Source organism: Melospiza georgiana, chromosome 6, assembly GCF_028018845.1.
Source record: "Melospiza georgiana isolate bMelGeo1 chromosome 6, bMelGeo1.pri, whole genome shotgun sequence".
Lineage (NCBI taxonomy): Eukaryota > Metazoa > Chordata > Aves > Passeriformes > Passerellidae > Melospiza > Melospiza georgiana.
In genome coordinates this window covers 62,576,680-62,591,750 of record NC_080435.1, presented here as the reverse complement: position 1 = coordinate 62,591,750, position 15,071 = coordinate 62,576,680, and the positions used below count along the sequence as shown (strand labels likewise).

The 15,071-nt window shown below is 54.5% G+C and overlaps 1 protein-coding gene across 1 annotated transcript; it reads right to left on the bottom strand.

Moving 5' to 3' along the window:
* Positions 1–10,003: 10,003 nt before the first annotated feature.
* VCPKMT (valosin containing protein lysine methyltransferase) lies at positions 10,004–14,055 on the bottom strand. The gene is made up of 6 exons (XM_058026400.1): positions 13,844–14,055; positions 13,605–13,715; positions 13,092–13,164; positions 12,005–12,124; positions 10,879–10,983; positions 10,004–10,263 (listed from the first exon to the last, which is right to left on the bottom strand). Exons 1-6 carry the CDS (start codon positions 14,053–14,055, stop codon positions 10,249–10,251), a joined length of 636 nt encoding a protein of 211 aa, XP_057882383.1. The 3' UTR covers positions 10,004–10,248.
* Positions 14,056–15,071: the final 1,016 nt, after the last annotated feature.

The window sequence follows — 15,071 nt, the reverse complement described above, 5'->3', positions numbered from 1 at the left end:
AGAGCCGCAGGATTGGCCATGGACGGGGTCAATCCCGTGTCCCCCCGCCGTCCCCAGAGCCACCCACGGCGCTGCGACAAAGCCACCACACCAAGCACCATCACACCGACTGCGATTCCTGAACATCCCCAGCCCCTGCCAATAATCCTCGGGGACAAAAGACCCCGAGGGCAGCTCCCGCCCCCGCCTGTAATTCCTCCCGTTCGCCCTAATCCCCTGCAGGCCCTTCTGTCGCAGCGGCCAAATCCCATTAACCGCGCCAGGACCGCGCTCAAGGAAGCCGCGGCCCGGCCGGGTGCGGTGGAGGAGCCATCCCTGCCTTCAGCGGGGTTTATTCCCCAAAAAGAGAGCTGAGAGCAGGGAGCTGTGTCTGACCAAGGAGTGAGGGAGGGGACGTGGTCTGAGGCTCGTGGCCATCACTCTGCTGGGGGTGACTCTTTTCCCACTTTCCCAATTCCTGATGAATTTTCCTCTTTTCCCAGTTGGCTTGGTTGTGGTACCAGCTTCCAAGGCCCCACTCCAAACACTCCCGTGGGTCCCACTCAGCCTCCAAGATTTAATTTCCACTTGCTCAGGGTTTGCCATGAGCCTCTGAGCTCTGTTTCATGTCTGGTTGCAGAGGAAGATGCTCTGGTCCACCTCCAACATGGCAAGGAGGATGGCTGGGGATTGGAACCTGGCCACACTCCCAAAGGTCCCAAGTTTTTTTCCCCATGATCTTGTTTGCCAAGAGGAAGAAAAGACTCAGCATGGAGGTAGCACAAATTCAGGATGGTCCCAGTGAACTCCCAACCAGAACCAGAGTGAAGAAAAAGAAAAACCAAAGAAAACCCCAACAGTTTGGATTTGCTGCTTTTGCCAGGCTGAACTCAAGCTGCAGTTGGGATGTGAAATCAGACAATTCTGGGATGGTGAAGCTCCTGGGATAGAAAGGAGGAGGGGGGCAAGGCAACAGAACAATGAGGAAGGGCTTTGGGGGGGGTATGGAGGATGTGCCAGGAGATGCTGCTTTTCCAGGCACAGACTGGGTAGAAGGTGAATAAATGATGGTTGGTCCCAGGGGCTGCAGAAGGACCAGGCTGTGCTGTGCCTTCAATGAGTGGAGAAACACGTGGAGGCTGAGTCACAGGGGACGAGGTCCAAGCAGCCAGGGAAGGCTGAGGGCAGCACACTGACCACTGGCAGCTGCTCCCACACCTGAGCTAATGTTTAGCTTTGGACTTTGCCAAGCTGTCCAAGGGGCAGAGGAGGAGGAGGAGGAGGGCAGGTGACCTGAGGGTGGCTGTGAGCTGGGCCAGTGCCCAGGGCTGTGATTCCTGCACGAGCTCTGGGTCAGAAGGAGCCACTTCTGGGTGTAGTTTCTGCTGGTTTGGTCCTGGCTCAGCAGGACATTCCCTGACAGGGCCTTGCTGAGCTCCTCCATTCAGCTCAGCCCTTCGTGCTGTATTTTATTCCCAACACATCAGGCTCCAGACAGCATTGCAAGGGCTGCCCTGAGGGGACACTGTGGTGGACAGGGTGAGGAGCCTGGTGGCACCACCACAAGGCTGCAAAGGTGTCCCCAGCACTGGCCCAGGGCTGAGCACCTCCCATTGGCCTGGATAACCCACCCTGGCTGGTGCCTCGTCTCTATTTAAACCCCCTCTCCTGGGATGTAATTAAGGACGTGCCTATTAATTGCTGTGTCACAGCAGCACGGATTGTCCCTGTCACCACCGGCGCTCCCTGGGCAGCTCCCACTCGATCACTGCCATGTGTGTCCCCTCCATCCCCACCACCTCAACCTGCAGCATCCCAAACCTTCACATTTGAGTTCTACCTTGCAGGCAATTTTGCACAGCAGCATTCTCCAATCCCAGATTATTCTAATGACACCGTGGAAGAGCTAAAAATAGCAGCAAGGCATTTTGTGCCTCTCCCCCAGCAGCCACCGTGGGGAGTGCAGGGGAGCCTCTGAGGTGTTTGCAGGGAGCGTTTGGAGAGTATCACACCTCCCTTTCCCTTGCCAGCTCTGGATCTTTAAATATCTGGCCCAAATCCACACAAGCCTGTGGCTGCTTAACTCCTTCCTTGCATTCAAATCCAAAGGAAATTGGGCACCTGGATGGGATGGAGGGCATGGGGTGGTGGGTGCAGAACACACCTGCAGGAGTGACTCAGCCATGGTGTGGGTGGTGGGATCCTCTCGGCTTCCCTGGGGACCTCCTGGCTCCAGTGGGATGCACAGAGCCCACCTGTCCCATCCCACCTCACTTCCTCTCCTGCCAGGGCTCTCAGATGTCTCAGGGTCCTGCACGTGCCAGAAAATGCTGTGGGAAGCAAAATCTGAATCCACGCTGCTCTCCCTAAGATGAGTACTCCAAAATTGATGTACTCACCCAAAAATGGTGCACTCCCCAAAAAGTGATGCCCTGCCCCCAAACCAGCCGTGCTGGATTTAGCACCTGAACATGCTCAGCAGGGTGAAGCAGCAGCCTGGGGGCAGCTTGCTCCAAGTTATTTCTGTTTTTTTTTTTTTTTTTAATTATTATTTAAGGCACCCTGTGGGATCCTCAACTCAGCAAGGGTGGCTGGAGCTTGGGAATCCACACAGAAGTGTGGATAATATTCCTCCACACAGCCCTGCCAGCCCTCAGAGCCCACCAGGTATCAGCAAAACCCACAGAAACCATCACCAACTTCATCCAGAGCTTCAGAGCAGGTTCCCATTCCCGTGCTGGGAATGGCTCTGTGCTGCACTCCGGGCATGGCAGCCGGTGCTGGCATGAGGGCACGGATGTGTGGAGAGGCAGGGAGCAGCCAGGGAGCAGCCAGGGAGACACCCAGCCTGGCACGGGCACAGCGGCACTGTGCGCCCTCGGGGGATGCAGGGACCCAAACCGAGGGGATTGAGCGGCTGCTCCGAGGGTGTCGGGCCAGGATTGCGCTGGTGCGGAGCTGCAGGCGGGACGGGCAGAGCGGGAGAGAAGCGGCCCAGGGGGACAGAAACACTGTGAGCTGCCCTCAGAGGGACAGAAACACCGATCGCTGCCCTCAGGGGGACAGAAACACCAATCGCTGCCCCCAGGGGGACAGAAACACCGATCGGTGCCCTCAGGGGGACAGAAACACTGTGAGCTGCCCTCAGGGGGACAGAAACACCGATTGGTGCCCTCATGGGGACAGAAACACCGATCGGTGCCCTCAGGGGGACAGAAACACTGTGAGCTGCCCTCAGGGGGACAGAAACACCGATCGCTGCCCTCATGGGGACAGAAACACTGTGAGCTGCCCTCATGGGGACAGAAACACCATGAACTGCCCTCAGGGGGACAGAAGCACTGTGAGCTGCCCTCAGGGGGACAGAAACACTGTGAGCTGCCCTCAGAGGGACAGAAACACCGATCGGTGCCCTCAGGGCGACAGAAACACTGTGAGCTGCCCTCAGGGGGACAGAAACACGGATCTCTGCCCTCAGGGGGACAGAAACACCGGTCGGTGCCCTCAGGGCGACAGAAACACTGTGAGCTGCCCTCAGGGGGACAGAAACACGGATCTCTGCCCTCATGGGGACAGAAACACCGATCGGTGCCCTCAGGGCGACAGAAACACTGTGAGCTGCCCTCATGGGGACAGAAACACTGTGAGCTGCCCCCATGGGGACAGAAACACTGTGAGCTGCCCCCATGGGGACAGAAACACTGTGAGCTGCCCTCAGGGGGACAGGAACACTGTGAGCTGCCCTCATGGGGACAGAAACACTGTGAGCTGCCCTCAGAGGGACAGAAACACCGATCGGTGCCCTCAGGGGGACAGAAACACTGTGAGCTGCCCTCATGGGGACAGACACACTGTAAGCTGCCCTCAGGGGGACAGAAACACCGATCGGTGCCCTCAGGGGGACAGGAACACTGTGAGCTGTCCTCATGGGGACAGACACACTGTGAGCTGCCCTCAGGGGGACAGAAACACCGATCGGTGCCCCCATGGGGACAGACACACTGTGAGCTGCCCTCAGTGGGACAGAAACACTGTGAGCTGCCCCCATGGGGACAGAAACACCGATCGGTGCCCTCAGGGGGACAGAAACACCGATCGGTGCCCCCATGGGGACAGAAACACTGTGAGCTGCCCTCAGGGGGACAGAAACACCGATCGGTGCCCTCAAGGGGACAGACACACTGTGAGCTGCCCTCATGGGGACAGAAACACCGATCGCTGCCCTCAGGGGGACAGAAACACTGTGAGCTGCCCTCAGGGGGACAGAAACACCGATCGGTGCCCTCAAGGGGACAGACACACTGTGAGCTGCCCTCAGGGCGACAGAAACACTGTGAGCTGCCCTCAGGGCGACAGAAACACTGTGAGCTGCCCTCCAGGGGGACAGAAACACCGATCGGTGCCCTCAGGGGGACAGACACACTGTGAGCTGCCCTCATGGGGACAGAAACACCGTGAGCTGCCCTCATGGGGACAGACACACTGTGAGCTGCCCTCAAGGGGACAGAAACACCGATCGGTGCCCTCAGGGGGACAGAAACACTGTGAGCTGCCCTCATGGGGACAGAAACACCGATCGGTGCCCTCAGGGGGACACAAACACCGTGAGCTGCCCTCATGGGCACAGAAACACCGATCGCTGCCCTCAGGGGGACAGAAACACCGATCGGTGCCCTCAGGGGGACAGACACACTGTGAGCTGCCCTCCAGGGAGACAGAAGCACTGTGAGCTGCTCTCAGGGGGACAGAAACACCGTGAGCTGCCCTCATGGGGACAGAAACACCGATCAGTGCCCTCAGAGGGACAGAAACACCGATCACTGCCCTCATGGGGAGAGAAACACTGTGAGCTGCCCTCATGGGGACAGAAACACTGTGAGCTGCCCTCATGGGGACAGAAACACTGTGAGCTGCCCTCAGGGGGACAGAAACACCGATCGGTGCCCTCAGGGGGACAGAAACACTGTGAGCTGCCCCCATGGGACAGAAACACCGATCGGTGCCCTCAGGGGGACAGACACACCGTGAGCTGCCCTCATGGGCACAGAAACACCGATCACTGCCCTCATGGGGAGAGAAACACTGTGAGCTGCCCCCATGGGGACAGAAACACCGTGAGCTGCCCTCATGGGCACAGACACACTGTGAGCTGCCCTCATGGGCACAGACACACTGTGAGCTGCCCTCATGGGCACAGAAACACTGTGAGCTGCCCTCATGGGCACAGACACACTGCGAGCTGCCCCCATGGGGACAGAAAGGCCGTGAGGCGGTGGCTGCCACGCGCCAGGGATGGCATCGGAGCGGAGCAGAGACGGATGAGTCAGAGGATTCGGGCACAATGGGAAGCGCGGGCTCAGCACGGCCGGGGACACGCAGGGACAGGACAGGGACACGCCGGGATGGGGACGTGCCGGGATGGGGCCTCAAGGCTGCCAGCGCTGCATCACCCTCAGCAAAGCCTCCTCCAGAGGGAAAAACGTGACTTTTTGCAGCTTTTTTCCGCCTGGTCACAGGGAGAGGAAGGAAACGGGTGAACTCATGGCAGCGTGCACAGAGAGGGCTCTGCCACGCTCCTGCCCACCCTGCTGGACACGGGGACATGGGGACACGGACACGGGGCTGTCCTGCACTTCCCCTGGCGCTGGCAGGGTCCCAGCGACCACAGCCCAGCCTGGCTGCTTCCCCAGGCACCCCCACTTCCCTCTGCCCACTGCTGCCTTCTTACTTCCACAGCCTTTCCTGGTTCATACATTTCCTTGTTTTATAAACCCCCAAGAAAACAAACTCAGGAGCACGAGAGGATTAAGAAGCAGGAGCCCTGTTTCACCTCCTGATCCCAGTCACCCCATAAGCCCTCAGCTGCTCCCACATTCCTCAGGGGAATGGTGAGGGCAGCAATAGCTGGCACATGATAATTACAGGGCTGAAGATGGTGGTGCTGCCTGGGCACAAGGTCCCAAAGCTCTGAGGGAGGGGAGAAACCTCCCATGGCAAACCTGGGCTGGACCCAGACAACCATCCCATGGGGGAATTTGGGAAACATTCTCCAAAAATATATCCACAGGCCAAAATAGTTTGACAGAGTTTCAGCCACCACTTTCTCTGCTCCTTGTCACCTTTCTTCCACTTCACACGGGATGGTGGCTGGGGGAAGCTGATCCTCAGAAGAAGACACTAAACTTGGACACAAACGTGGGCCACCATCACCCTGGAGGTCCTGGTCACTCCCTGGGGGCTGGAACCACAGCCCTGGCTGCCCAGGGGTGCAGGAACAGGAGCTCCAGGGCCCCTGTGCTGCACAAACCTCATGGTTTGCATGGCCTCAGAAAAGAAACTTTCTTTTTTTTTGTTTCAGGATGTGAAAGGAGACCACAAGACTGTGGTCCCACAGCTTCCCCACCTCTGGATGACAGGACACTGCACCAGCAGCAAGCAGATCAAACCGACACCAATGCAGGAGGGGAAGGCTGGGATCCCTCTCCTGGCATCCCACACGCCCTACAGGCTGTGCTGGGCAAGGAGCCACATGCACACCACCACTGTCACCAAGGAGTGTCCCCACCCCCAGGCTGGGCTGCCAGAACACCTGGGCTTTGAAATCATGAAATTCCTGAATGGTTTGGGGTGGAAGGGACCTCAAAACTCATCTTGTTCCACTCCCTGTCATGGCAGGGACACCTTCCACTACACCAGGGTGCTCCAAGCCCTGTCCAACCTGGCCTTGGGCACTGCCAGGGATCCAGGGGCAGCCACAGCTGCTCTGGGCACCCTGTGCCAGGGCCTGCCCACCCTCCCAGCCAAATGTCCAATATCCAGACTAACCATGGCCTCTGGCAGTGGGAAGCCATTCCCCTGCTCCAGGCCCTGCATGCCCTGCCCACCCCCAGGGCCCCATGAGGTGGGATGGGAGAGCCCCCAGATGTGACCTCCTGTCACTGAGCTGCTGAGTGACTGTCACCCTGCCGTTGTCACCGTGCTGTTTGCTCCTTGGCTGGGGCTCAGGAAGTGGCACAACAGCAGCAGCAGCCACACAATCCACCCAAGGCACCGTTTAACGGGCCGGGAGCCCACTGCAGCTGGGGGGAGCAGAGCCACAGCAATAGAAACCCTTTTCCTTAATGCTGCAGGCAAGAGGAGGCATTTTCTAAGAGGAGAATCCATTTGTCCAGGACTACAGGCCATGGAAAACGATTACACAGCTGGGGAGAACACTTTCCCAAGCAAAACCAGCCCTGAGGGATGAGAGGGAGCAGTCCTGGCCTCACACAGTCCCAGGGGCTCTGCAGCAGCACCAGGAATCACCCATGGATGGCCAGAGCTGAACACGAGCCCTGCTCCTGGCAGCCACCTTGCATCTCCTACTTGTCCTAGAAAAGGCAAAAATACCCAGGGGCACTGAGGGTCCTGCAGTCTGTGCCTGATACCATGACAAGAAGCCACCAGAGAGTGATGTGGCTGGTGCTGAGCTGGCACTGCACACTGCGCTCCTCCCAGACCGGGTGCCCTCGATCCAAGTGGAGCTGGAACAGCTCCCCTGGCTGCCACAGCCAGCAGTGAGCAGCCCTCAGGCACCACAGGATGGTGGCACTGCCACTGCTGGCACCACAGGGACAGGACAGGGCAGGGCACCCTCCAGGGCTGGGGGCTGAGCCAGCACAGGAGCTCTCCCAGGAAAATCCCGTGTGACCTCTGCACCACAGCCCACACAGTTTCCCATGGCTGGGGCTGCTGTTGGGGCCATGCCAGGAAATTATCCACAATAATTTAAGCATGACTTCAGGCAAACGCCTCAAACTCCCAAATGTCTCTGCCTGTGACACTAAAGCAGCTCCCACAGCAGCAGCACGGGGAGGTTTCCTGCTCTCTCTTGTGAGGACAGATCTCAGCAAGGTGAGGCACAGGGTGGGAACCCAGCTGGGATGGGGTGGATTTGGTGCTGCTGGCTCTCACCACAGCCAGCCTGGGGGCAGAGGCCAGGGGTGAGCTCTCTTACAGGGAGAGCTGGGACAGATTTGGGCTGGCATGGCAGGAGGGAGTGCCAGGGCCAGGAATTGTCCTGAGCACCTGCTGTGCCCCAGAGGCTGGGCAGAGCCTGTCTGGCACAACCAGACTTCTCCACAGAGCCCCTGAGTTCCATGGAAGTGGCACCAAAACTCTCCAAGGAACCAGGACAAGTCCAACTGGGACAAACAGGACAGGTGAGAACAGAGAGGTTGGCAAGAGACAGGATCACCACCTCCCTCACATCCCATTTCCATGAGAGCTGCACACCCTCCCCCAGCTCAGAGCAGGCAGCCTCTCACCGTGCTGAGCCCCAGCAGGATCTATCCCCTGTCCCAAAGCCCCTTTTCCTCCCCAGGAGCAGCAGTTTCACGCGGTGCCTCTGGTGGCCCCGCCCTGCTGCCCTGCTTAGCGGAGGTTTCCTCTCCCAGCTGCAGAGCAGCAGCAGCAGCTGGGTTTTACATCCCCCTCGCTGGTGCAGCCGGTGACAGGAGGTGACGCAGGGGGTGACACCACCCAGCCCCCCCCCACGGGGTCCCTGTCACTCAGGGACAGTCACAACCTGAGTGACACAGGCCCAAAGCTGAGGGCACAGCAGAGCAGCAGCCAGCAGGGAAGAAAAAGCACAACCTCTTCCCTTTTTCTTCTGAAGAAGAGATCCGAGCCCTGTGCAAAAGGAAGTGCTGATAGCACACATCCTGCAGATAAAACAATTATTCCATCAGCTCCAAACCCTTGGGAAAGGCTGCTCCCCTCTGCAGCACCCCCAGCACCGAGCAGGGTGCCAGAATGTCCCAGTGTGACACCAGCCCTTCGTGCTTTGGGACACCATCCCCACCACTGCTGGGATTTGGGGATCTTCTCCTCATTTTTCTGCAATAAGAGCTTCCACTTGGGAAGCCACGTTGGTGTAAACATCCCAGTAAATCCCTTCCTGCAGGCCACTGGGTAATTAAGGAGCTCTTTTCATAACGAGGTAACAAATAACACGTGTGGTTTGACAAATTAACTTCTCGTGTTCGCTAATCATCGCTCGGCAAGCCAGGACGGCGGTTTAGGATGTGGGAAGTTTGCAAGGAATTCTCTGACTGGAGATAAAGGGAGCCTGAACTCAGGGCAGGTGCAGGAAACTCCTGGGAGCCTGCAAACAAAGCCCTTCCCAACCCATCAGCTTCTCAGAGAAAACAGCCACAGTAACTCGTGCCTCTGTCACAGACCCAACTTCCACAGCTGCTTCCACCACAGAAAAGTGAGAATTGCTGCAAAATTCCTCCTCTAAGCCACCACTGAGCTCAAGAGGCAGAAACACCGAGAGCCACAAGGAACCTGCTCACCAGAATAACCTGAAGGTGTCAAACTTGAACACTGTGGATCTTTGCACCAGAAAAGCACAGGTGAAAACAGAAGGCAGAACGATTTGCACAGGTGTTTTATCTGTGCAGGAACCACCACCAGGACAGCCCCAGCTCCTGGAATGAACCTCCCAGGAGGGAAGCACAGGATGAATGTGTCACAGACATCTTCTGTGAAAAATCCTTTCCTTAGCATTTTTCCTCCTCAGAATCTGAGAGGCCTCAGGAACAAAATGTAAACAATGGTTATCTGCTGCTGTGGAATGCAACAGGTGCATCTGTGATTGGCCCATGTTGGATGTTTGTAATTAATGGCCAATCACAGTCAGCTGGCTCAGAGAGCCGAGCCACAAACCTTTGTTATTATTCTTAGCTATTCTATTCCTAGCCAGCCTTCTGATGAAATCCTTTCTTCTATTCTTTTAGTATAGTTTTAATGTAATATATATCACAAAATAATAAATCAAACCTTCTGAAACACGGAGTCAGATCCTCATCTCTTCCCCAATCCCAAAACCCCAGTGAACACGGTCACATGAATGAACAACCCACATGTGAAACCCAACTCCGGTGCCAAAGTTTTATTGACCGGCCGTTCGAGCCGCTCCCACTTTTCCCCTCTGGGCGGTTCCAGCGCGGTGCCCTCGGAGGGGCTCGGTAGCGCCGCTCCCGCAGCAGAGGCACCGGCACAGCCCGGCCGCTCCCCCGGCCCCATTCCCCGCCTCCCCGGGCCGCAGACACGGGCAGCCCGCAGCTGTCCGGCCGGAAGGCGCCGTCAGACACCGAGCGGGGCAGCCAGAAGCTGCTCGGCGCAGATGAGTCACAAGCACACCGCAGACAGTCCCTCCACGCTGTGATCCCATCCCCGCTGCTCCACAGCTCTGCCAGGGGACACATCCTGTGCTCAAAGATCTCACGGGGGGGAATTCTGTCAAGAGATTTTCACAAAGATGACAGATTTGCAAGCGGCCTGGTTTTGTTCAAGAGATGAGGCTGCATGTTGTGTCAGCACAATATGCAAAATATTTTCTTCACGCTTCATCAGTTAACCCCAAAACGATCAAAGCAATCCTGGCAGCTGCTGGGTATCACATCAAGAGCCTGGTTTTGGGGAGAGGGTGGCACAGCAGAGCCCACAGTGCCAAAAGCAGCACCAGGCATTTTATTTTTATTACTTTGGAGCCTCTAAACTCCAGTTTGGAGATCCCACCCCACCAGTGCACAGAAGCAGGAGAAATGTGAAGCTCAAAGGTAGTGCTGACCAGGAAGAGGAAGGCTGGCACCTGGAGCACCAGGTTTGGGAACAAAGCAGGGCTGTGGCTCCACGGGATCCCAAATTTCACAGTCAGTCTGGAGCTCCACCCCTGGAATGCTCACGCTGTGCCAAGGAAACAGCAGCTCTGGGAATTCCTGGCAGCAGTTGCTGTGCTGGTGCCATGAACCATGCCAGTGCAAGGCGTCCCTGCCCATGGCAGGGGTGGAATGAGAGGAGCTTTAGGTCCCTTCCCAACAACCCAAGGCAGCCTGGATGCTGTGCACCCACCCTGTGCTTCCTGTGGATGCTCACGATGTGGATGTCCTCGCTCCGGTACTCCTCGTCGTGCCTCTCCAGGGGAATCTTCTCCAGCTCAAAGTCCCTCTGGAGCAGCTGTTCCACAAAGAACAGTTCCACAACCATTCCAGACATTCCCCACCATGCAGCACCTCACCCTCATTTAAACTGCTCCAGCACACGTGAAGCTACAGACACCTCCAATACTCCCCAAAAATCTGTTTATGCTTGTGGTAAAACACTCCTGGAGGGATTTAAGAGATGTGTGGATGTGGCACTTGGGGACATGGCTTAGTGGTGGCCTTGGCAGTGCTTGGGAGATGGTTGAACTTGATCTCAGAGGGCTTTTCCAACCTAAATGATTCTGTGAATCCATGATTTTGCTTCAATCCCTGAAATGCTAAGCCAAACCACAGCACCTGCCTGCCAATCCCCTCAACTGAAAGGGAGAGGAGTGAAAAATCCAGTCTAAAATCCCCCAGCATCAGCTCTGGGCTGTGCTCAGATTGCCTGGGCTGAACCTGGCAAGGAAGGAAATAAATCACAAAAAAAAAAAAAAAACCAACCAGAAATCAGCCAGAAACACCAAGACCTGTTGAGTTTGTTGTGGGAGCAGCACCTCAGAGCTGAGCACAGCTCTCCTCACTGCCAGGGCCTCACAAGTGTGAGGCACTACTTATCAAACAGGTGCTGTGATTAACACCAATCCCCTGGAATTCTCACCATTATTATTATTATTATTATTATTATTATTATTATTATTATTATTATTATTATTTCCTGTACAAGAGCTGCTTCTCAGCAGTCAGCACAGGAGCAGAGGTAAACCTGCACTGACCATCACCCCCCACAGGTGCTCCCTGTGTTGCTTTTCCTCACCTGCACACAAGACACTGGAATATTCACTTTTTTTGTAAGTGGAATAAAATAAGTGGAACAAAAAAGCTGGAATATTCACTTAAAGCAATTAATGGGCTCTCATTAGAGAGAAGGATTTTTTTTTCAGAAGCACTTCTATCACTCAGGAGAGAGTTTTGAGTTCCTGAGCAAAACTTTGTATTTTCCCTCTGCTTTCAACAGAGCAGCCTAAAAGAAAATATGCTTAAAACTCACTTACTTCAAAGTATTTCCTCTCAATTTCAGGGTTCTTCCCCACAGTCCTCTGTTCATAGCAGCACAGCACACAAGTGTCAGGGCCTGTCAGCTCCCTCAGGGTCTTCAGCAAGGGCTCCAAGGACTGCCCGGAAAGGTGAAACATTTCCCACGTGCATTTCAAGTTCATTTCACTGGTTGCAACAACACCCTCTAGCTAAAGTCTTCACCCAAGAGGGAACCTCTCCCAGTTTCACTTTTCTGCTGGTTATTTTTAGTGCTTGAACTGGGACAAGAGGAATATGGGGGAAAAGCTGGGAAAGAGAGGAGGAAAGGGGACTCACAGGAGAAGAATTTCCCAGACTGACCAAGAAAACTGAACTGGAATCCAAGCCAGAAACATCCCACAGTGCTGAGTGGGCACTTCCTGGAGGCACACAACAATGAGTACTCCTCAGTGTGCTCCAAAAGTCAGAGTTTTCTCAATTATTCCTGGAGGATGGCTCAGATCCAGACCACAGAGGAGGGAAATGGGAGCAACAGGCAGGGACTCAATGCCAGGGGCTGGTAAAGCCATTGGAAGGGCACTGGGACATGGGGTTTGTCAGGTTATTTCCCTTTTCCTGCAGCTTCCCTCAGCTCTCTGTGCACATCCTGCAAGCTCCAGCTGAGGACACGAGGCAGACTGCAACAACCCCTCAGCTGTGGCAGGCTTTATCCTCCTGCCTTCCCAAGGACAGCATGAGGAGAACCCAAACAGCAGATGTAACACTTTAAAATTTCATTTACCAACGATTTTAACAGTTCACACTTTGCTTCAGCATTCCCAATGTTAAAAAAAAATAAATCAAAACCAAACAAAAAATAAAAGGGGGAGAAGCATAAACATTCAGTTTGGGATTTTTAACATAAAAATAGTCTCTGGTTCTATGTCAAACGGCCTTACATCTATTAAAAATGCATTTTCCAGTTTTGTTCTACCTATTCCTATAAACCACAGGGACCATGACGTGAGCACAATATTTACCTGAACACTTCTCATACTAAACACACTTAGCCCACCCCCATCCCAAGAAACCTTTCTGCAGGGGTTTAGCAAAGTCCTCATTTACCTCCTCATAGTAAATGCAATCAGCCATGAGTATATAATCGGGGGGAGGCTGAAATTCTGTTACATCTTCACCCCTAAAAAAATAAAGAAGAAAAAACCAACAAGAAGTGAAAAGAAGTTTTACTAAAACACATAGTAAAGGACTCAGCAAAAAGTTAACTACTGTGTTCTCATATTAAGTTTCCCTCTCACAGAGGTATTTGAAGTTATTTAGTAATTTAATGAAGGCAATGCAGAATCACAGAATCCCAGAATGGTTTGGGTGGGAAGGGAACTTGAATCCCATCCCATTCCTCCCCCTGCCATGGGCAGGGACCCCTTCCACTGTCCCAGGCTGCTCCAAGCCCTGTCCAGCCTGGCCTTGGACACTGTCAGGGGCAGCCACAGCTGCTCTGGGCACTTGTGCCAGGAATTCCCAATTCCCTATATCCCATCTAAACCGACTCTTTTTCAACCCGAACCCAGAATCCCCGTTAAAGCTGAACAGAGACATTAAATAAAGGCTCATACAAACCATTTCAGTACCTTGGCTCGGACGGACCCTGTGACCAGGTGCTTGTTATTCTCAATATTGACCATCAACAGCTCCTGCAGCTCCTCCAGGTCTGTGACCGTCACGTTCGCCCTGTAACACACAAATGTAGTTAGGGAATAACGCCATGGCAGGGGACACTCAGCACAGCAGAAAAAACGAGTTAAAGGAATCAAAAGGGTCTGAGGGAGCACACAGCGTCGGGCGGGGAATCCGCTCACCCCAGCGTGGCTGCCATGATGCCCACGGCGCCGGTGCCCGCGCCCAGCTCCAGGACGTGGCGGCGGGCGAGGGGGCAGGCGCCGGTCTCCAGGAACTTGGCGAGCACCAGTGCGGCGTCCCACACCACACAGCCCACACCGCCCGCCGCCCGCTGCTCCAGGCGCAGCGCCGGCCCGGCCCGCCGCTCCAGCTCCCGCACGAAGCCCGCCATGGCCGCGGCTCTGAGGCGGCGCGGCCCCGCCCCGGCAGGAAATGGCGGGCGGGCCCTGAGGGGACGGCGCTGCCCGCCCGCTCCTCACGGCGGGAGAGACTTGAGCTGGGGGCATGGAGGCTTGTCCAGCCGGAATAATTCCAGGATCCCGGCAGCCGTGTCCAGCTGGAATAATTCCAGGATCCCGGCAGCCGTGTCCAGCCGGAATTGATCCAGAATTCCGGCAGCCGCGGCCCTGAGGGAGCGCGGAGCCCTCAGGAGCCGCTCCCTCATCCCTCCTGAGCCGCTCCAGCCTGAGCCCTCCTGAAGGTTTTGTTACAAACCGCCCTCACACAACTTAAAAAAGGTCTTACAAACCTACAAGAAAGGGCTTAATAAACTTACAAAAAAAGTTTCAATAACCCTACAAAAGTCTTAGTAAGTCTACAAAAAAGGTGTTAATAAACTTACAATAAAGTTTTAATAAACCTACAAAAGTCTTAGTAAATCTACAAAAAAGGTCCTAATAAATGTACAAAAAGGCTTTAATAAACTTAAAAAAGGTCTTAATAAATGTACAAAAAGGTCTTAGTAAACCTACAAAAAGGTTAATAAACCTATGAAAAAGGTCTTCATAAACCTATGAAGGTTTTAATAAACCTGTAGAAAAGGACTTAGCCTACAAAAAGGTCTCAACAAACCTACAAAAAGGTTTTAATAAACTCACAAAAAAGGTTTTAATCAAGCAACTGAATATGAGTTGATTCTGCGTCAACATCTTGAAATGCAAAGGTTTTAGATTTTTTTCCACCACCCCTTGGATATGTGGAAAAAAGGTTTTTTTTATTACTTTATTTCTTCATTTCCTTTAGAGCAATGTGAGGCCTCTTGGTGGTCAGCAGATTCCCCTGGGAAGTTGTTTTCTGAGGGAATTGCCTTTTCCCACAAGAGCCAATTTCAAACCCAAACTTCACATTTTCCCCTTCCAGCAGTTTTTTTGTTGTTGTTGTTTTTTTTACCTACCCCTCTAATTATGA

What these genes read in the sequence shown, in the direction of transcription:
- VCPKMT (XM_058026400.1), bottom strand. Translation starts at nt 14,055, where the DNA reads ATGGCGGGCTTCGTGCGGGAGCTGGAGCGGCGGGCCGGGCCGGCGCTG. An exon ending in ATCATGGCAGCCACGCTGGG is followed by an intron (nt 13,716 to 13,843) that starts GTGAGCGGATTC and finishes TGTGTGTTACAG; the next exon opens with GGCGAACGTGACGGTCACAG. An exon ending in TTGAGAGGAAATACTTTGAA is followed by an intron (nt 10,984 to 12,004) that starts GTAAGTGAGTTT and finishes TTTGTGGAACAG; the next exon opens with CTGCTCCAGAGGGACTTTGA.